The 17,001-nt window shown below is 38.9% G+C and overlaps 1 protein-coding gene across 1 annotated transcript in view; it reads left to right on the top strand.

Annotated features, from left to right (window-relative positions):
• Window positions 1-17,001, top strand: part of eys (eyes shut homolog) — a 301,631-nt gene that overhangs the window by 133,394 nt on the left and 151,236 nt on the right. Inside the window, 2 exon segments of the mRNA XM_060888558.1 lie at window positions 15,065-15,161; window positions 16,005-16,112. Of these exon segments, the coding sequence (XP_060744541.1) occupies window positions 15,065-15,161; window positions 16,005-16,112 (205 nt within the window).

The following is a 17,001-nucleotide window of genomic DNA, read 5'->3' as shown; positions in this document are numbered from 1 at the left end:
TTCTGCTTTAATGACTCCATATTAGGAATGGAAGTTATGGCTAAAAATCTTATCTTTATATAACTGAATAATAATAATAATAATAATAATAATAATAATAATAATAATAATAATAATAATAATTTTGCAAATAAATGTGTACGTTTACAGGTTCTTCCTTTCTTTTAAAATATTACAAAATATATTCTATGAAGGGGGGCACGCTGGCTTAGTGGTTAGCACGTTCGCCTCACACCTCCAGGGTTGGGGGTTCGATTCCCGCCTCTGTCTTGTGTGTGTGGAGTTTGCATGTTCTCCCCGTGCCTCGGGGGTTTCCTCCGGGTACTCCGGTTTCCTCCCCCGGTCCAAAGACATGCATGGTAGGTTGATTGGCATCTCTGGAAAATTGTCCGTAGTGTGTGAGTGTGTGAGTGAATGAGAGAGTGTGTGTGTGTGTGCCCTGCGATGGGTTGGCACTCCGTCCAGGGTGTATCCTGCCTTGAAGCCCGATGACGCCTGAGATAGGCACAGGCTCCCCGTGACCCGAGGTAGTTTGGATAAGCGGTAGAAAATGAATGAATATTCTATGAAAGATGAAACACAAATTGAGGTAACATAAATAAACAGAGGGACCTGTTTTTAAAGTGGCTTAAATGTGTCAGTCCTGTCGATGGCAAACCTTCGGCAATTTCTTTGTGTTTTCACCTTATTCTTTCAATACATCTGGATAGGTAGCAATTTCATATCATAGTGGTGTCTTGTGCCTACATTGCAGTCACAATTTTTTCGCACACTCTGTCAGTGAACAGTAAAAGCGTTCTATGAAAACAGAAAATGGTATGGAAATGTCACCACTATTGGATTGCAGGGATAAAAATACCTCAGAAGTTAAATATCAGTAACGACAAAAGCATTTCATTTCATTGTTTAGCATTAAATGACACAGACTTTGTTCATCTGTTCCCAAGTGGGCCTTTATTTCAACAACATTAATATAGTCTGTTATTACAGTAAGCTGTATTCATGTGCAGTTTCTTATTCCCCATTGAAAAAGCATGGGATTTGTTTTCTAAGCAGAAGCATCGTGTACTCCGGCATGATGGCCACACTTGATCAAATCAGAATGAATAAACCTTTTCCAAATGGAGACGTAGATGGAGATGAACAGCCTCGTCACAGGTGCAAAGCAGAAAGCTGCGCTTTGAGAAATAGAAGTTGACATTATGCAACGAGGCTGCTTCCACGTAAACGAAGCATTCATGCAATATTTATTAAAACTTAGCAGCTTGGGTACAAGACTGCCTCTGTGCCAAAATCTCATTTTAAAAGCAAGAACTGTGCTAAGGCAGCAATAGCAGCACTCACCTGAGGGCAGCCAGGAATGAATGGTGAGGTCATGTTAAATTGTCCTGAATGGATGGGTGAGAGAGCTGGGGGTGGGCGAGAGAGAGGAGGATGGCATGTTGAATAATCAGAGCAGCAATAATGGTAAAGAAAGGCAGCTGACTTACACACACACACACACACACACTGTGCTCTGCATACTGCCACTCATCTTTGTCCCCTAACAATGCCCTAACGTTTATTGACACATACTGACATGGAGTAAATTATGATAAGCGGTCATATGTAGATGTGTGTAACTGCCTCTCTCAGTGTTTTTATAGGTCTTTATGATAAGGCCAGCAATCAATTCAATCTAATTTTGACACAGAATAGTAATTAACATCATAAATTATAAATAACATTATAAATGTTAATTAAGAGAGAGTGATTATATGATTAATTCAGACATTTAGCAGTATATACCTAACAGTTGAAGAGTGTTAGATGTGCATTAGGTGTATTGTACTAATATCCTGCAATGTTTTCACTGCAGCTCATTCGCTAACCTTCGGTGTTACTTATTGGGAAGCCAAAATGTTCCCAGACCAGTTCCTGCTTGCTGCTGACTGAAATTGTTAGTCACTGAATTGTTGCTTTACACAATCTAATATGTAAGATTAGTGTTAATATGGTAATGTATTAGACCCTATAGTTAGATTAACTTTGGTTTGATGCTAACATACTGTAAGCTTATCAGCACACAACAGGATAAGCCATTTTAGTAAACAAATTAAAAAAAAAAAAGAAATTGTCTGTTAAACTAAATAAACAAAGGTTTCTTTCGGGTAAATTATATTATTAGACACCAGTTAATAACAATCGGTTATCAATTACAGTAACTAGCTCATGTAGCTACATGTACATTAGAACCAAGCAGCCAATTTGAGTAATAGTTAAGAAGAAAAGATTTAGTTCAGTAACTATATCTTTGAAGAAAATTTCCTGAGTAACATTAGCAAGCTAGTGAATTTTAGCTAACGATGACTCACACGTGGAAAAGATCGTTAATATTAACTTTCAGCCAAAGCAGTTAGCCAAAATTTTAGAGCTATATACTGCCAATGGGTGTGTGAACAGAAGTGACTTCTGGAAAAGTTCAGACAATTTAAGGATGTATTTGTGGCACATTCGATTCCATCGATGCAATCGATTACAAGCAATGCAAAATGTAAAAAAAAATCCTTTCCTCCAAATAGGACCCAGCACTGATGGCAGACACTTGGCACAGATGTACAGTAGTATGAAATGTTGATTGGAAATCCATTTCCATGTTGTAAGGACTCTGCCCGGACTCTGGCCACGTGCATTTGTTTGTTTCTCGTCACGTGTCTGCCCCGCCTTCGTCTGCTCCTCCCTGTCATCACACCTGATCCTTATTGTGTCATTGTCTTCTTGTATTGAACTGTGCCGCGTTGCTTCGTGCAGCGCGGCATCTACTGTGATTTGTCCTGTCTTGTCTGCGTCCTGTTTCATGTTTTCTGTTATTAAACCCTATTTTGTTTTATGCTATCCTGCGTTTGGGTCCGCTCTGTTTCCAGTCGTTACAGAAGATGCCGCCACATGAGGACCCAGCGGGATAGCAGCTACTTGGACCGGCTGACTGGGAGTACTTTTTTCGTGTTTGTGTTTTTTTTCCCCCTCTGGACTTGGCGCGTTTGGCGACGTGGGTCCGCATTTTTTCGGTGAGGGGCGCCGCCTCGCTTTTGGTTTTTTTCGCGGGGGGCGCCGCCTCACTTCCTGGTTGCGGGCCATGTCGCCAGCCCAAGGTTTGTTTTGTTTTTTCAGTGTCCTGTGACATCGCCCCGCACTTTCCGGTGGGGGGCGTCGCTTCACTTTTGGTTTCCGTGGAGGACGTCGCCCCACTTCCTGTCCGCGGGGGTGTCGCAGGCCTGTGTTTTTTCCTGTTTTTGGACTTCCCTGTTTTGTGGCGGATTTATTTTTTTGCCCTCCCGCCCTCCCGCCCTCCCGCCCTCCCTTTCCTGGACTTTGGGGGTGGATCTGGCCGGGGTGCGTCTGGGGTTGTGCTCGGCCCTTCAGCTCGGCTGTGGACGTCGCTCGGCCCTTCAGCTCGGCTGTGGACGTCGCTCGGCCCTTCAGCTCGGCTGTGGACGTCGCTCGGCCCTTCAGCTCGGCTGTGGACGTCGCTCGGCCCTCTCTGGCTGCGCCGCCGTGTGCCTTGCTCCCCCCGGCTGCGCCGCCGTGTGCCTTGCTCCCCCCACCTGCCTCGCCGTGTGCCTTGCTCCCCCCACCTGCCTCGCCGTGTGCCTTGCTCCCCCCACCTGCCTCGCCGTGTGCCTTGCTCCCCCCACCTGCCTCGCCGTGTGCCTTGCTCCCCCCACCTGCCTCGCCGTGTGCCTTGCTCCCCCCACCTGCCTCGCCGTGTGCCTTGCTCCCCCCACCTGCCTCGCCGTGTGCCTTGCTCCCCCCTCCCGGGCCCGTCGAGACTGCCTGGACGGTTTGGCGCGTCGGGAGCCGCGCCTTGGGGGGGGGCTCTGTAAGGACTCTGCCCGGACTCTGGCCACGTGCATTTGTTTGTTTCTCGTCACGTGTCTGCCCCGCCTTCGTCTGCTCCTCCCTGTCATCACACCTGATCCTTATTGTGTCATTGTCTTCTTGTATTGAACTGTGCCGCGTTGCTTTGGGCAGCGCGGCATCTACTGTGATTTGTCCTGTCTAGTCTGCGTCCTGTTTCATGTTTTCTGTTATTAAACCCTATTTTGTTTTATGCTATCCTGCGTTTGGGTCCGCTCTGTTTCCAGTCGTTACACATGTTAATGAAACAAGTGATTTTAATTTTATTTAGACCATTAATTATATTTACCCAATTTCCCCCTGGGGATAAATAAAAATTTATAAAAAAAAAAAATAATAATAATAATTCTGATTCTGATTTATTTGTAATGGCCAACAGATCAGAATTTACTCTACAATGCAATAGATGAAAAGGTTACTTAACATATTATAATATTAGATTATCTGACAAAAAATAAAAATGAGATTTTACAGTGTAAACATTACAGCTCAGTCAAGGTTCACAGCAGGCTGTTTCTTCAGAAAAGAATTCTCCTATTCTTTACTTTATAATTTAACACAAAGGATTAATTACAAATTACATTATTACAACTTGAGCTTGAATACGAGTTAGTGTAACCGTGTTGTCCACTGATCCAGTAAAAATGATCTATTTTACATCAATTCCATCAGTGTATCCATCAAATCCAGTGTATAAGCACATGCTTCAGTTGAAGAGATCTGACCTTTGGGACAAATCTATTAACAGTTTCAATGTCACACATTTGCTTACATTTAAATAGTGAATGAGAAATAATACAGAATCTTAAATGCTAAATTCGAGATATTTACTTTGTTTGTTTTATACAATTTTTTTAAAAACTCTGAAGCAGTCTGTTTATTTTCAATTTCAACAAACAGAAAAATCCCTGGTTTTCAGTGTGGTCTCAGACTTTACGACCCTGCGGTACTTAGAAACTATATGCTAATCAGTGGCATTGTTTTTAAAGAGCAAAGCTATTGTAAGAGGGAAGGATGAACAGAATAAAATGCCATGCAGGTTGACGCACAATCAAGTCGAGATATTCACTTTGTTTTGAAAAATGTCACAGCACATAGTGCTTCCTCACCTTCAATTAGCATGGCTTTATTGATTTTATGTTAATGTTATGTTAATGTAAATACCAACACTAATATAAGCTGTTTGACATATACAGATATGTTCTCTTGTACATATAGGTAGCATGGAAATATTTTGCTAATTGTGTTCATGTACTGTTTGTCACATTATGTTGAGAAGGATTATAGGCATTACTACAGCTTAAGATATAAAAAAAAAAATATATGTAATCATATATATTAAATGCCTTGATGCCCGATGACGCCTGAGATAGACACAGGCTCCCCGTGACCCGAGAATAGTTCGGATAAGCGGTAGAAAATGAATGAATGAATGAATATATATATTAAATGTTAGTAAATAAATCGATTCATCTATTTTAGATAAGATTTTAATAAGATTTTTGCACTATTAGCACTACAATTTTAATACGCACTTTGTGACTAATTAACAAAATGAACATGATCCTGAACCACTTACTGTCATTACTGTAGCTGTGTTATAATGAAACTGTCAAAATATCAGAGAAAGCTCACTCATAAGTAAGATCTTATTCAAGCTTCTGTAATCTCTATAGTGCCTTAATCCTCCTTTAATACATGGCAATATTGAAGATCCCAGGATGAGAAAGAAATAAAACTATTAAATGGTATTTCAGAGTGTTGGAAATGATAGCAGTGTAAAACTGCACTATACTTTCTCTAGTCATTGTTTACTAAAGCCCCAAAATGGGGTTGTGAGATCATAGCAACTTTCTCAAGCAAATAAATATGAGATTTATTAAGTTTTAAATGAACCTAGAAAAATGTGAACTACTTTTTTATAGGGTGCACCAGTCACAAATCTGTGACTATTTGGATTAGTAATTTTCATTGGTTTGCACCTCGAAAAGATCACACTGTATTTCTTCTTCTGTACAATGAGCGGTAGAATAAACCCAGGTATACTGTATATCCCTTGTGAACTGACATGTTGGTAAAAAATCTACAATATTCCCTCTGAGGTTTTGTGTTTTTTCTCAAGACCACTAAAAACACTGTAAGAAGCATTGTTTTCTATTGTCTCCAGCCAAACCCAAACCAAAATCAAGAATATCCTGAATTTAAAAAACTAAACATGATTAAAGACCTCATGAGAGTAATGATATAGTCATATATAAAGATATAGCCTAGATACATGTAATGGTCATCCTTCCATCCTTTTCCTCTACTGTTTATCCCACACAAGGTTGTAGGGAACCTGGAATCTATCCCAGGGCACTCAGGGTACTAGGTGGGGACAACCTGGATGACCAGAGCACAATTACACAGACAAACCTTCACACATTATGGACAATTTAGAGACCTGTTTGCCAATAATCAGGGAAACCAGAATGTACCTAGAGGAATCCTCCAAATCACAGGAAATTGAACCTACAGTTGTGATGCAAATGTGCAAACTTATAAGCCGCCATCACCCCCATGTTGTAGTCATGTGTCCTGTCAAAGTAAACAATGAACAGGATAGAAAGCGAGAACGTCGGACAGGAAACGGAGTCACAACCTCCACATAGAAATAATAAGGTGGGCGATGAAGAAACACCTGCCAGCCCCCCTCTGGTGGTCTGGCAATGGACTGTCCAAGCTCCTGACAGATCGCTTTTCCCAAATCAGTCTTAATCAGTACAGATGTCCTCTAGCAACATCACTTAGTCAACATCTGTCCGTTAATCTCGTTTCAGTTGAATAGCAATTTAGTGTACTTAGAAGGAAATAGATAGCACTGCATGTTCCAGAGGTCACTGTAGTGCTCATAAGCATTCTTTGCTTTGCTCTTAGCTCTAGCACTGGATTCAAAGATAGCTCTGTTGCAATGTTTTCCTTTTCTGTTTTGTGAAAGACATATAATTGACTCAACCAGGAGATGTTTTGTCTGAATAGTAATTGTTGAGACTGCCCTTAAGGCAGGCACCATGTGTAACAATTTCATGGCGTTTGGATGTCTTGCTCTGTATGAATTTCTGTGGAGACAATCATAGCTTTTTTTTTTTTTTAAAGGCTCCAGTTTTGTTGGTCCAGTTTTATTTTCAAGAAGGGTCAAAAAATAACGAAATCTTTCCATTTGCAAGTGACAGTTTCAAAGAACTCTGTGTAAGGACATCCAGTATGCAGCACTGAGGTACATTGAGGCTGCTATTTACAGAGCTGGAGGATCCCTGGTGTCTGCTATTGCATTCATGTCCAAGCTGAGGGAGGCTTTGATTCTCTTCTTCGCAGAATTGTGCTTTGCTTAGAGACATTATTTGAGAGATGCTGAATTTGCTTCTGTGCTCGCATATGCTGCTGTGCTCAAATTATGGATCCATCATGCCGCAGCACAATGTCATCCAATCTGTGCATCAAACAAAGTTATTTACTGCAAGCAACATGAAATCCATCTTCTAAAATGCTCCACCTGGGACCAGTCATGGAATGAGATTTTCCAAACTTGCTGACAATTATTTTTAATCACCTGCCATTCCTTTTTTTGGACAGAAGTTTTGGTGCCAATATCCTACAGTCTAGTTTACAGTCAAAATGCTGAGAGGTATTGTCACATACTGCTGAAGTGGAATAGATATTTTTCTTCCATGAATATTTTCCATTTCTGCTTCTTTCTTGTTGTCTATCATTAGTGCAAAAATCCTCATACAGTCGTTGCACTTTAAAGCAATGCCCAATGTCCAAATTAGCAATGTCCAAATTAAAGCAATACTTGTAATGCTTATCAATAAAAAAAAACCCAGTTGCCTCCTGCCCAGAAATTTCACTAGTTATAAAGTCTTTACTTCAGTAAACGATGTAACAGCAGCGAGCGAGATAAAGCCCTATAGAATTCCCCAGCCAGAGAAAGTGGATCTAAATAAGAGACTGTGACTAGATTATCCCTGGATGGAAATTTACCTAATAGAATTTAGCTTGCTGCTCATCATGGTGTAGTAACTTGTCACACAGCTTTTTTTTTTTTGCCTTGCATGTGGCCTTTATGAATAATTTGGGAAAATGCAGCTGTCATGCTACAACTGTTTGCTCATTGTTTTGTTTTGAGCGTAAATACAAGGACCTTAAGCACATGGCCATCTTTTCCCATCATATACAGCCATGATTTATACCACGTCCTGCAATATTTCATTTTTATATGCTTTTTGTCAGTATAAATTTGCCTTCTTTTCTGTTGTCAGTCAGATTAATGGTTACAGGCCAAGGATAATGACCAGCATGGTTTCTTAAGGGCTGCATGCATAAATCTTGGTTATTTTTAAAGATTGTTAATAATAGGAATGACTGAAGTTCACCTTGATAAATTTATCAGCCAAGGTAATGACCCTTTCAGAATAAGTTATAAAGAATATGCCTCCATGCATGATCAAACTCGCTCTGAACTCAGGCCACTATACGGTGTGCAGTTATTTAAAAAAAATCACTTCTAGCACCTTTTTGGGTTTAAAATTACAAACTGTAAAACCGCTAATTTAGTATTTATTTGCCTAATGTACTCTGCTTAATGTGTTAAGCAGAGCTTGCTTAGTATCTGTTGACATTCAGGGGCAAGAGTGTTTGTTTATGTAAACTGATTTATTTCAGATAGTAGACTAATCAAAAAAACTGAACAAATCCTGTTTACACAACATTTTCCAAGATTTTTTTTCTTAATGTCTTATTTAATACCTTAAATCTGTCAAGCTTTATTTCCCTAGTGTATTTTAATTTGCCTGACTATAAACTTTTACCTGACATCAAATAACTACAAATAATTTGGAATTAGTATTGTATACAGTTCGTCTATATACACCTGCATAAGAAACATGTATGATTTCTGGACAAAGGCAGAGTATATTGATGGTATATTAGAGTTATGATCATTTTTATTAATGTAATTATTTTGATGAATGAGTGTGTGTGTGTGCCCTGTGATGGGTTGGCACTCCGTCCAGGGTGTATCCTGCCTTGATGCCCGATGATGCCTGAGATGAGCACAGGCTCCCTGTGACCCGAGGTAGTTCGGATAAGCCATAGAAAATGAGTGTGAGTGAGAGTAATTATTTTGATAATGATTCTAATGATTAATTGTGAGTATTAAAGTGTTATATAATCACTGTTTCTTCACATTTTAAAAAGCAGTGACTATTTAGGAGAAACAGATGATGCCTACGGTATAAGAAAAATACGAGAAAACTAGTAAGTTGTTAATAATTTTACTACTTAAATTATTATTAGTGAATTGTTGTCTAATGCAGTGTTGTCTGGTCATGATGTTAAATTTAAGAACTAATATCTAATGTTTATCAACAGCTTGACACTACTCTAGAAACTATTATCCTTTATCAAGAGTGACTTATATTTTTATTTCAATTTATACAACTGAGCAATTGAGGGTTAAGGGCCATGTTCAGGGGACCAGCAGTGGCAGCTTGGTGGACCTGGGATTCGAACCTATGACCACATCCCACCTTATTAAGGGAGAAACTTTTAAGATTGAGCGTAGGCTTATATCACAAGGTCTCAGTTGCCGAGACCTTCAATCATGTCGATTCCTCCTTTACAACATTGGAAGGATTTTTCCATTTCTTTCCACATAAGCCAGTGAGATGCTTGTTCAGTCCGATGTCATTTCAAGACTACTGCAACTCGCTTCTTTGACCTGTGCAACTGATCCACAATGCAGCTGTGTGACTTGCTTTCAACCTTTCTCAAGTTCTCCCACACCACCCTTTTGATATACTTCCTCCACTGGCTTCCACTCTCTGCCCGCACCGGATTTCAAACACCGATGCTTGCCTTCAAAGCCAAAAATGGACCAGCACCCACTTACTTAAAAGCACTTATCACACTCTGCGCTGCACCATGCTCACTCAGATTCTCCAGCACTGCTCGACTGGACCAAACATCTCTCAGCATACAGTACAAGGAAGGCATGCATCAGGCTCTTCTCTGTTCAGGCACCACATATGTGCTGAACTGTGTGTAGATGTCCGATCAGATGGTTATCTTCAGCTGGCCTCTCTAACACACTGGCTGTCTTCAAATGACCTCTAAAGACCTACCTCTTACTGAAGTACTGAAATTAGCACTACAGTACAAAAAAATACCTCCTCAAATGAGCTTATCTTATTATTAGTCTGTGACCCAGAGAATTAGTATCAGGATGTATTTTTTGCCAAAGACTTTAAAGGTATTTTGTAAGTCTCTCTGGATAAGGACTTCTGCCAATGTAAATGAGTGTAATTATGTTAAACAAGCAAATTGTAATCCTTTTGTTCAAAGCAAAAATACACAGAAAATCATTGTGTAATTTTTACTCAGCACCAGCCTTGCTTTTTCTTACTATTCTGGGTTTATCTCACAACAATTATTGGCGCTGTTGAACTTGCTACCACCAAAAGTACTCCACAATCGTTGTCTTTGTGACTTTCTTCTACGTACAGTATGTTCTCTGATTTTCTCATGGGATAAATAAGTAATTAAAGATCTGTGCATGGTTCCATGCAATAGATTGCTGAATCCCATCCAAGGTGTATTCCATTAGAAAGGCTTAGGGTCAACACCAAACCTGACCAGGGCACTGAGGGTACTTTGTGTTTACCATAATAACCAGCATTGAATGAATGATTTAACCGTTTTTTTTTTGTTTTGTTTGTTTGTTTGTTTTTTCTTATATTTCCTTCAGTGTTCTCTTGTAGCAGGGATTACTCATATACAGTATGTCTGTAGTGAGCAATGTGCTGAATCTACCATTAGTACCACTCAAATACGTCGGCAATAACCATCATCAATACAAACTGCGTCCAAATAACAAAACCATTACCACAAACGAGTCATCAGCCATTGAGACATGTGGACAGCTACTATATTCTCAGTAGCTGTTTCAGGGTTTTGACATTATGGGGACGTAGTAGCCCAGTGCTTAAAGTGTTGGTCTACCAAATGAATGGCTGTGATTTCAAATCCCAGGTCCACCAAGCTACCATTACTGATCAAGGCCCTTAACTCCCAATTGCTCAGTTGTACAGAAAAAAAAATGATAAAAATGTCACTCTGAATAAATGTGTCTGCTAAATGTAAATGCTTTGAGATGTCTTGGAATATGTGGTATACATATCAGCTGGAACAACATGCAGGAATGTACCTTGCTACAAAAATTTTGGGTTTCATGTTTTTTTTCCCTTAAGAGTGTGGAAAGCTGATATGTTGATGCACTTTGGGCAAGACCAAAGACCAAGTTCTTGCATTTTTAATATTACAGCTCGATGGAAACAGAGCTAAAGGTCAGCCAATTCACAGCAAACCTACAGCAGTGATGAGTTAAAAGTTTTGCTTAAGGGTTCAACAACAGCTGCCTGGCAGTTATAAGAGCTGAACTCGTAACCATTTGCTAGCTCTAAACCTCTGGCTTTGTACTGCACTGGAAAGAATCATTGCTGTAAATATGACTTGGACAGTATCTGTGATTGACGAATCGACACGGACTTGTTTTTCAGTCCTCAGGTTTAATCACACATTTCTGGTCTGTTCCTATGGTAACACACACGAGCCCAGTTTTCACAGAAAGTTCAGGCTGATCGAGGGATCATGGCAGTGGATGATTTTATTTAAATGAATTAAAGTGGAATCTATTCATTACTGGAAAAAGAGCTTCATTATAATATGTATGTGTAGATTTTAATCAGATTTTAAATTTGATTCATTTAAATGGGCTGACCACAGACTATCCAGGGAGTAACCTTGTTTAAGCTGAAGAAATGACCCACTATTTGATTTGAACTTGAATCTTTGAAAGTGGATTCATTTTAGAGTCAGACGTATATGTGACCCAAAGTGTTTTTTTTTTTTTTTTTTTATTTGCTGTGCAAGTGGATATCTCATCATTACCAGTGGTGTATGAGCAGGGTTGTCTGTTATCCAATCTGTCTGTAGCAGCGTGCACAAGATCAAGTCTCCGCTCAGTAAAGTGAGGAATCAAAATTGATTAAGGCTGCTGGGAACGCACGACAGAGCAGATTGTAAAGGCAGACAGACAGACAGCTAGACAGACAGCTAGACAGACAGACAGACAGACAGACAGAAATAAGCCCACAGGATTACTTGGAGAAAAGACTGCCGGGGAACTTTGCGTGTGTTTCTTTCTAACACGTGCATAAAGCCACTGAGAGGCATCTCGTTCTTTTCATAACAAAATGTCAAACGATTTATTTGAGAGAACATGTAGGAAAATATGACATTTCAATTATTTGACATCATCAACGCATAAGCACATGTGACATATCCTTTCAGTTAAGATAATAGAAATGTCCAGTTTGCAGTTCCATTCACAAAAGTAAAATACCAAGCAGTCAATGCCAATGTTAATATTAAACTATAAACACAATATATATATATGGTATATATACGGTCTCCAGTGTCAGACATTTGTATCAGTCAGACAGTACATTTTAAAGGGAGAGTCTTCAGGTCTTTATTATTATTCCAGTAAATGAGACAAAGACCTTCAGGAAAGAGACAAGGGTCAGGCGATGAACAAACAGCATGAACTGTAGTAGTCTGGTGCATGTGAACGTGAGAGTGTCTGGGGGATGTTGTTCTTGACAGCCATGTTTGTAGACCATGCCGGATTCTGGAATGTGTAGTTAAACACCAAATCCTGTGTTGACATAAAGCCGCTGGGATTTACAGCATGACAGGCTGCATTTTTGTCCATAATAATCTACAACTACTGTAACGGTAATGATAACGTAACATGATGTCATTCATAATCATTTTTAAGGAACATAATTGTTGGTAAATATCTATGGTCTTAGAAAAGCTAAACATTTTGTTGTGCTGCTACTGGAAAACAATTAACACAGGGATGAATCACTCCACCCTAACATTGATGATTTTCCTTGTAACAGCATATCCTTAATTACTTTATTCCTGGCATGACAAATGTTTTATTTACATTGCTAAGCAAAAGCTTGTAACTCTTCTTGTTCCCCATAAAACCACACACAAGCTCTTGCAAAAATAAATGAACACTGTGGGAGATAACCCAGGAATTTTATGCTAATCTCTACAGTACAGTGCTCCCATTCATCACTGAACCTTCACTAAAAATGGCCCACCCTTTTTCCTTTTTGGTATCTCATTATCTGCACTGGTATAGCATAATGTTAACAGTATAACTTTGTCAGATTTATCACACTTCCCTGGTTTATCGCCGTACCCTTTATTAGATGTCATTCTGGGGATTTAGCAGTGTGTTCACTGGAAATTTCGTTTAAATGGAGTAAATCCGGTCCACTATTTTTACAGAATGAGTAAACAAACAATAAATTGGACAGAACACAAATTATTATAATATATAATTTTTTTTTTAAGAGTTTTTCTTAAATTCTTTTGAGGAAAACAGCTTCTTAATCTTTTAATCATTATTGCTTGTCAGCTTAGAAAGCTTACACTAGCATTTAAATTCTGTTTATTTAGATATTATTTATTTGCAATTTATAGTATTATATTTTTGCTGTTTGTTGATACAATTATTATTATTATTATTATTATTATTGTTGTTGTTGTTGTTGTTGTTGTTGTTGTTGTTGTTGCTGTTGTTGTTGTTGTTATTATTATTATTATTATTATTATTATTATTATTATCGTTATTATTATTATTGTTATTATAATTATTGTTGCTATTATTATTATTATTATTATTATTGTTATTATTATTATTACTGTTGTTATGGTTGTGGTTGTGTTGATGGCATTAGTAGTAATATTTAGTTAATATTTAGTTAGTGGTTGCATGGACTAGTTGTTCTATTCATTCACTATTTGCTGCAGTGGGGATGTTGATCTATGTGTCTGGGAGAAAAAAACAGTGAAGTGAAATCCTGGCAGCTGAATGTACTTAGTCTGGAAATATGTGACTCTAGATAAAGCCAATTCTATAGTCAACTGCACATTGTGTGAGACCTCACTGGGGTCATTTTTTATTTCATTTGGCTTTACTCAAATGTAATTTGATGATATAGAGTTTGATAGCATTTTATATGGCGTGTACAGATATGCTCAGCACTTTTTAAGGGGCTGCACCTGAAGGGATTCCTTCCACAGTTATTTTATTGTCTTTTAGGCTAAATCAAATCCGCACACTGTGGCAGAGCGATCTCTGTTTTGATCAGTGCTGTGCAAAATACTGTAGATCCGGGAGCATGTCACTGTCCAGTAACACTCAGCAGGTTTAGCACATGCCAGCTGACAGACCGATCCAGACACTTTTTTATGATGTTAGTTTTTTAAGGGGAAAAAAAAAAAAAAGACACTTTTTCAGGGGGGAAAAAAAAATCCAGATACTGCTGTAGCCATGGCATCCTCCACTTCATGCTGAAAGTCTATTGGTAGACAAAATCCTTCCACTTTGCATGCTTTAATGTTCCAGAAACAACGATATTAGCTGAGCTGCATGCATGCGTGTCCACATGAGTGCTTTTTAAGACCTTAAGCAATGAAAATTCTACACTTTCTTTTGATCAATTTATTTTGTCTATTTACTGTGCTGATTTATTTATTTTGATCCTTACCAATGCGGTTTGATGTAGTATTTGCTTTTCCACTAGAATTTCATTCTATATAGATGCTTAAAGCTCTTTTTGTGGACACTGACAATAAACTTGATATATAGGAGCAGCAGCAAAAGCAGCAGTAGTAGCAGCAGTCGTTTTTATATAAGCATTATTTTAAAAATGTCATGAAGGCCAAAGTGATGGCAAGCATTCAGAAGCTCCAGACCCGGGTGGGTTCAATCATGTTAGGCTGTTGCAGGTTTTTTTTTTTTTTACAGGTTCTCCAAAGCAGCAGCTGCAAAGAGTATCTCAAGCCAAACCATTTCCCCCTGCAGTTTCCCCTTGGTTCTCAGTCCAGACCCCCATGTTGCACACATTCTGCCTCTCCCAAGAGACCACAGATGTTTCAGGGGGCAGTTTCCATTAGGAGAGAATTCTCCAAAGGCTTTTGTTAGCATTGATCCTACTGAAGTAGCCAGATTCGATGATCCGTGACCATCTCATTTATCTTTCAGGGATTGAGGGATCTCGCTGTGATATTGACACCAACGAGTGTGGCTCCAGCCCATGCCAAAACCATGGCCATTGTGTCGACATGGTCAACAATTACTAGTAAGTATTGGATGCAATCCCTTTCTTGTCTATATAGAAGATTAAATTGACAATGAAAGGGAGATTTGATTTGTTTTTGTTTTTGTTTTTTTCTTTTTTTAGTTTTGGTTGCTTACTGTATGTCCATCTTCAGTCATGTATCCATGTTGAATTTAGTGGTTTAAATGACAAATACAAATGGCTTTCAATTAGACAGAGTGTGACACTACAAAGACTTCAACTGTTTAGATATAAAAAGCACCAGCTTGTCACAGGGCAGTAAAACGAACCGTGAGAGTGCGGCCTCATGTGAAAGCCATTGATTTGTAGCCATTACAGGGTGAAAATAATGACCATGTGGAGCATCTTCTCCACTCCCTATGTCTCTGGCTGCACGAATGACATCACACGAGCCTTTGCTTTGTGATATTGACCCATCAGCTTTGCACTGCTGTTTACAGCATAGACTTTACAAGAACATGCTGGATGTCATGCAGTGATGCCAGAATACACTAAAAAAGCAAAAAGAACATCCAAGCCAATAAAAAGGACCAGATATTACTGCATATTAATTGGATGCATCTTGACTCATCAGTCTGTTGGCCAGTTAATATTCTTATCCCATCACAACATCTGTTGGAACTGGGTTTTTAAAATAATGTGAAATAATACCATACAAAATGCTTCATATCTAAATGCCAAATCTTAATTGCAAACTAATTATATTTGCTATTAAAGCCAGTCTGTTTAATAATTCTATTATCTCAGTTTATCTGTGTGTGAGTTTGCTAGCAAACTGATGTGTGGTGCGGAAAATGAAAGAATCAATCAGTCGGTCATTAACCCTATTATCCTCTTTCGTAGCTGTAACTGTAAACCTGGATTCTCAGGTCAGCATTGTGAGGAAGACATCAACGAATGTGCGTCCAACCCCTGCCAAAACCATGGCGTCTGTCAAGACCTAGTGAACAGGTAAACACAAATGTCATTCCTTCCACGGAAAGAAATATTTTCATCAGTATTTGTGATCATTAATATTTATTTTAGGGATTAAATTCTGAGAGGAAAGTTCTGTTAGAATTTCTGCTCATAGTGCTATTTATGTTTGAAACTGTTAAAGGCAACTTGTCATAATGTCCAACTGTGACATTAAAAACTACAGTAAAAATACAAAAAGCAGCAAAAATACAGACCTATTTGCTATTTTGTTTAGTGTTCATCACACATTTAACCATTTAACTTTGCCACATTTGCCTTGAATGTGCCTTGAAGTGAGAAGACATGAATGTGTTTAAGTGGGATGAGAAAATCAATATAGCTTGCAAAACCATTTACAAATTTAAAACATATATATTATAAAGTTGTGATGGCATGATATTTAACCCAACCCACTGAAACTACTAGATTACTTCTGATGCAAACAATTGTCTGTAGTTACATAACTAGATTTGTAAAGTTCGTCGAAAAACTTTGATGTTGGCTTTGACGATGCAAGTATTCGCAAAGGCCAGTGCTTCAGGGAGGCGAGTGGACATAAGGGTCAGTGTTACTTTTGGAAGCAAGTAGACGAGCATGTGACGTCATCCGAATACTCTTGAGGAAGTTCCCCACATTGGGCTGAGTGTTTTGATATGTCACATGTCCATGTTGTGCTAATTATTTGTTTTTCATGTGACGTGACCAGAATACACGTGAGGCAGTTCTCCTCATTGTGCTGAGTGTTTTTATATGTCACAAATCCATGTTGTGCTAATTTTTAATTTTCACGTGACATCGTGACGTCACGTGACGTCATCAGAATACACTGAGGAACTTCCCCTCATTGTTCTGAGTGTTTTGATATGTCACATGTCCATGTTGT

The sequence above is a fragment of the Tachysurus vachellii genome, chromosome 2, assembly GCF_030014155.1.
Source record: "Tachysurus vachellii isolate PV-2020 chromosome 2, HZAU_Pvac_v1, whole genome shotgun sequence".
NCBI classification, from domain to species: domain Eukaryota; kingdom Metazoa; phylum Chordata; class Actinopteri; order Siluriformes; family Bagridae; genus Tachysurus; species Tachysurus vachellii.
Note: the sequence above shows the minus strand (reverse complement) of the source record. Positions and strands in the feature narration are given on the sequence as shown.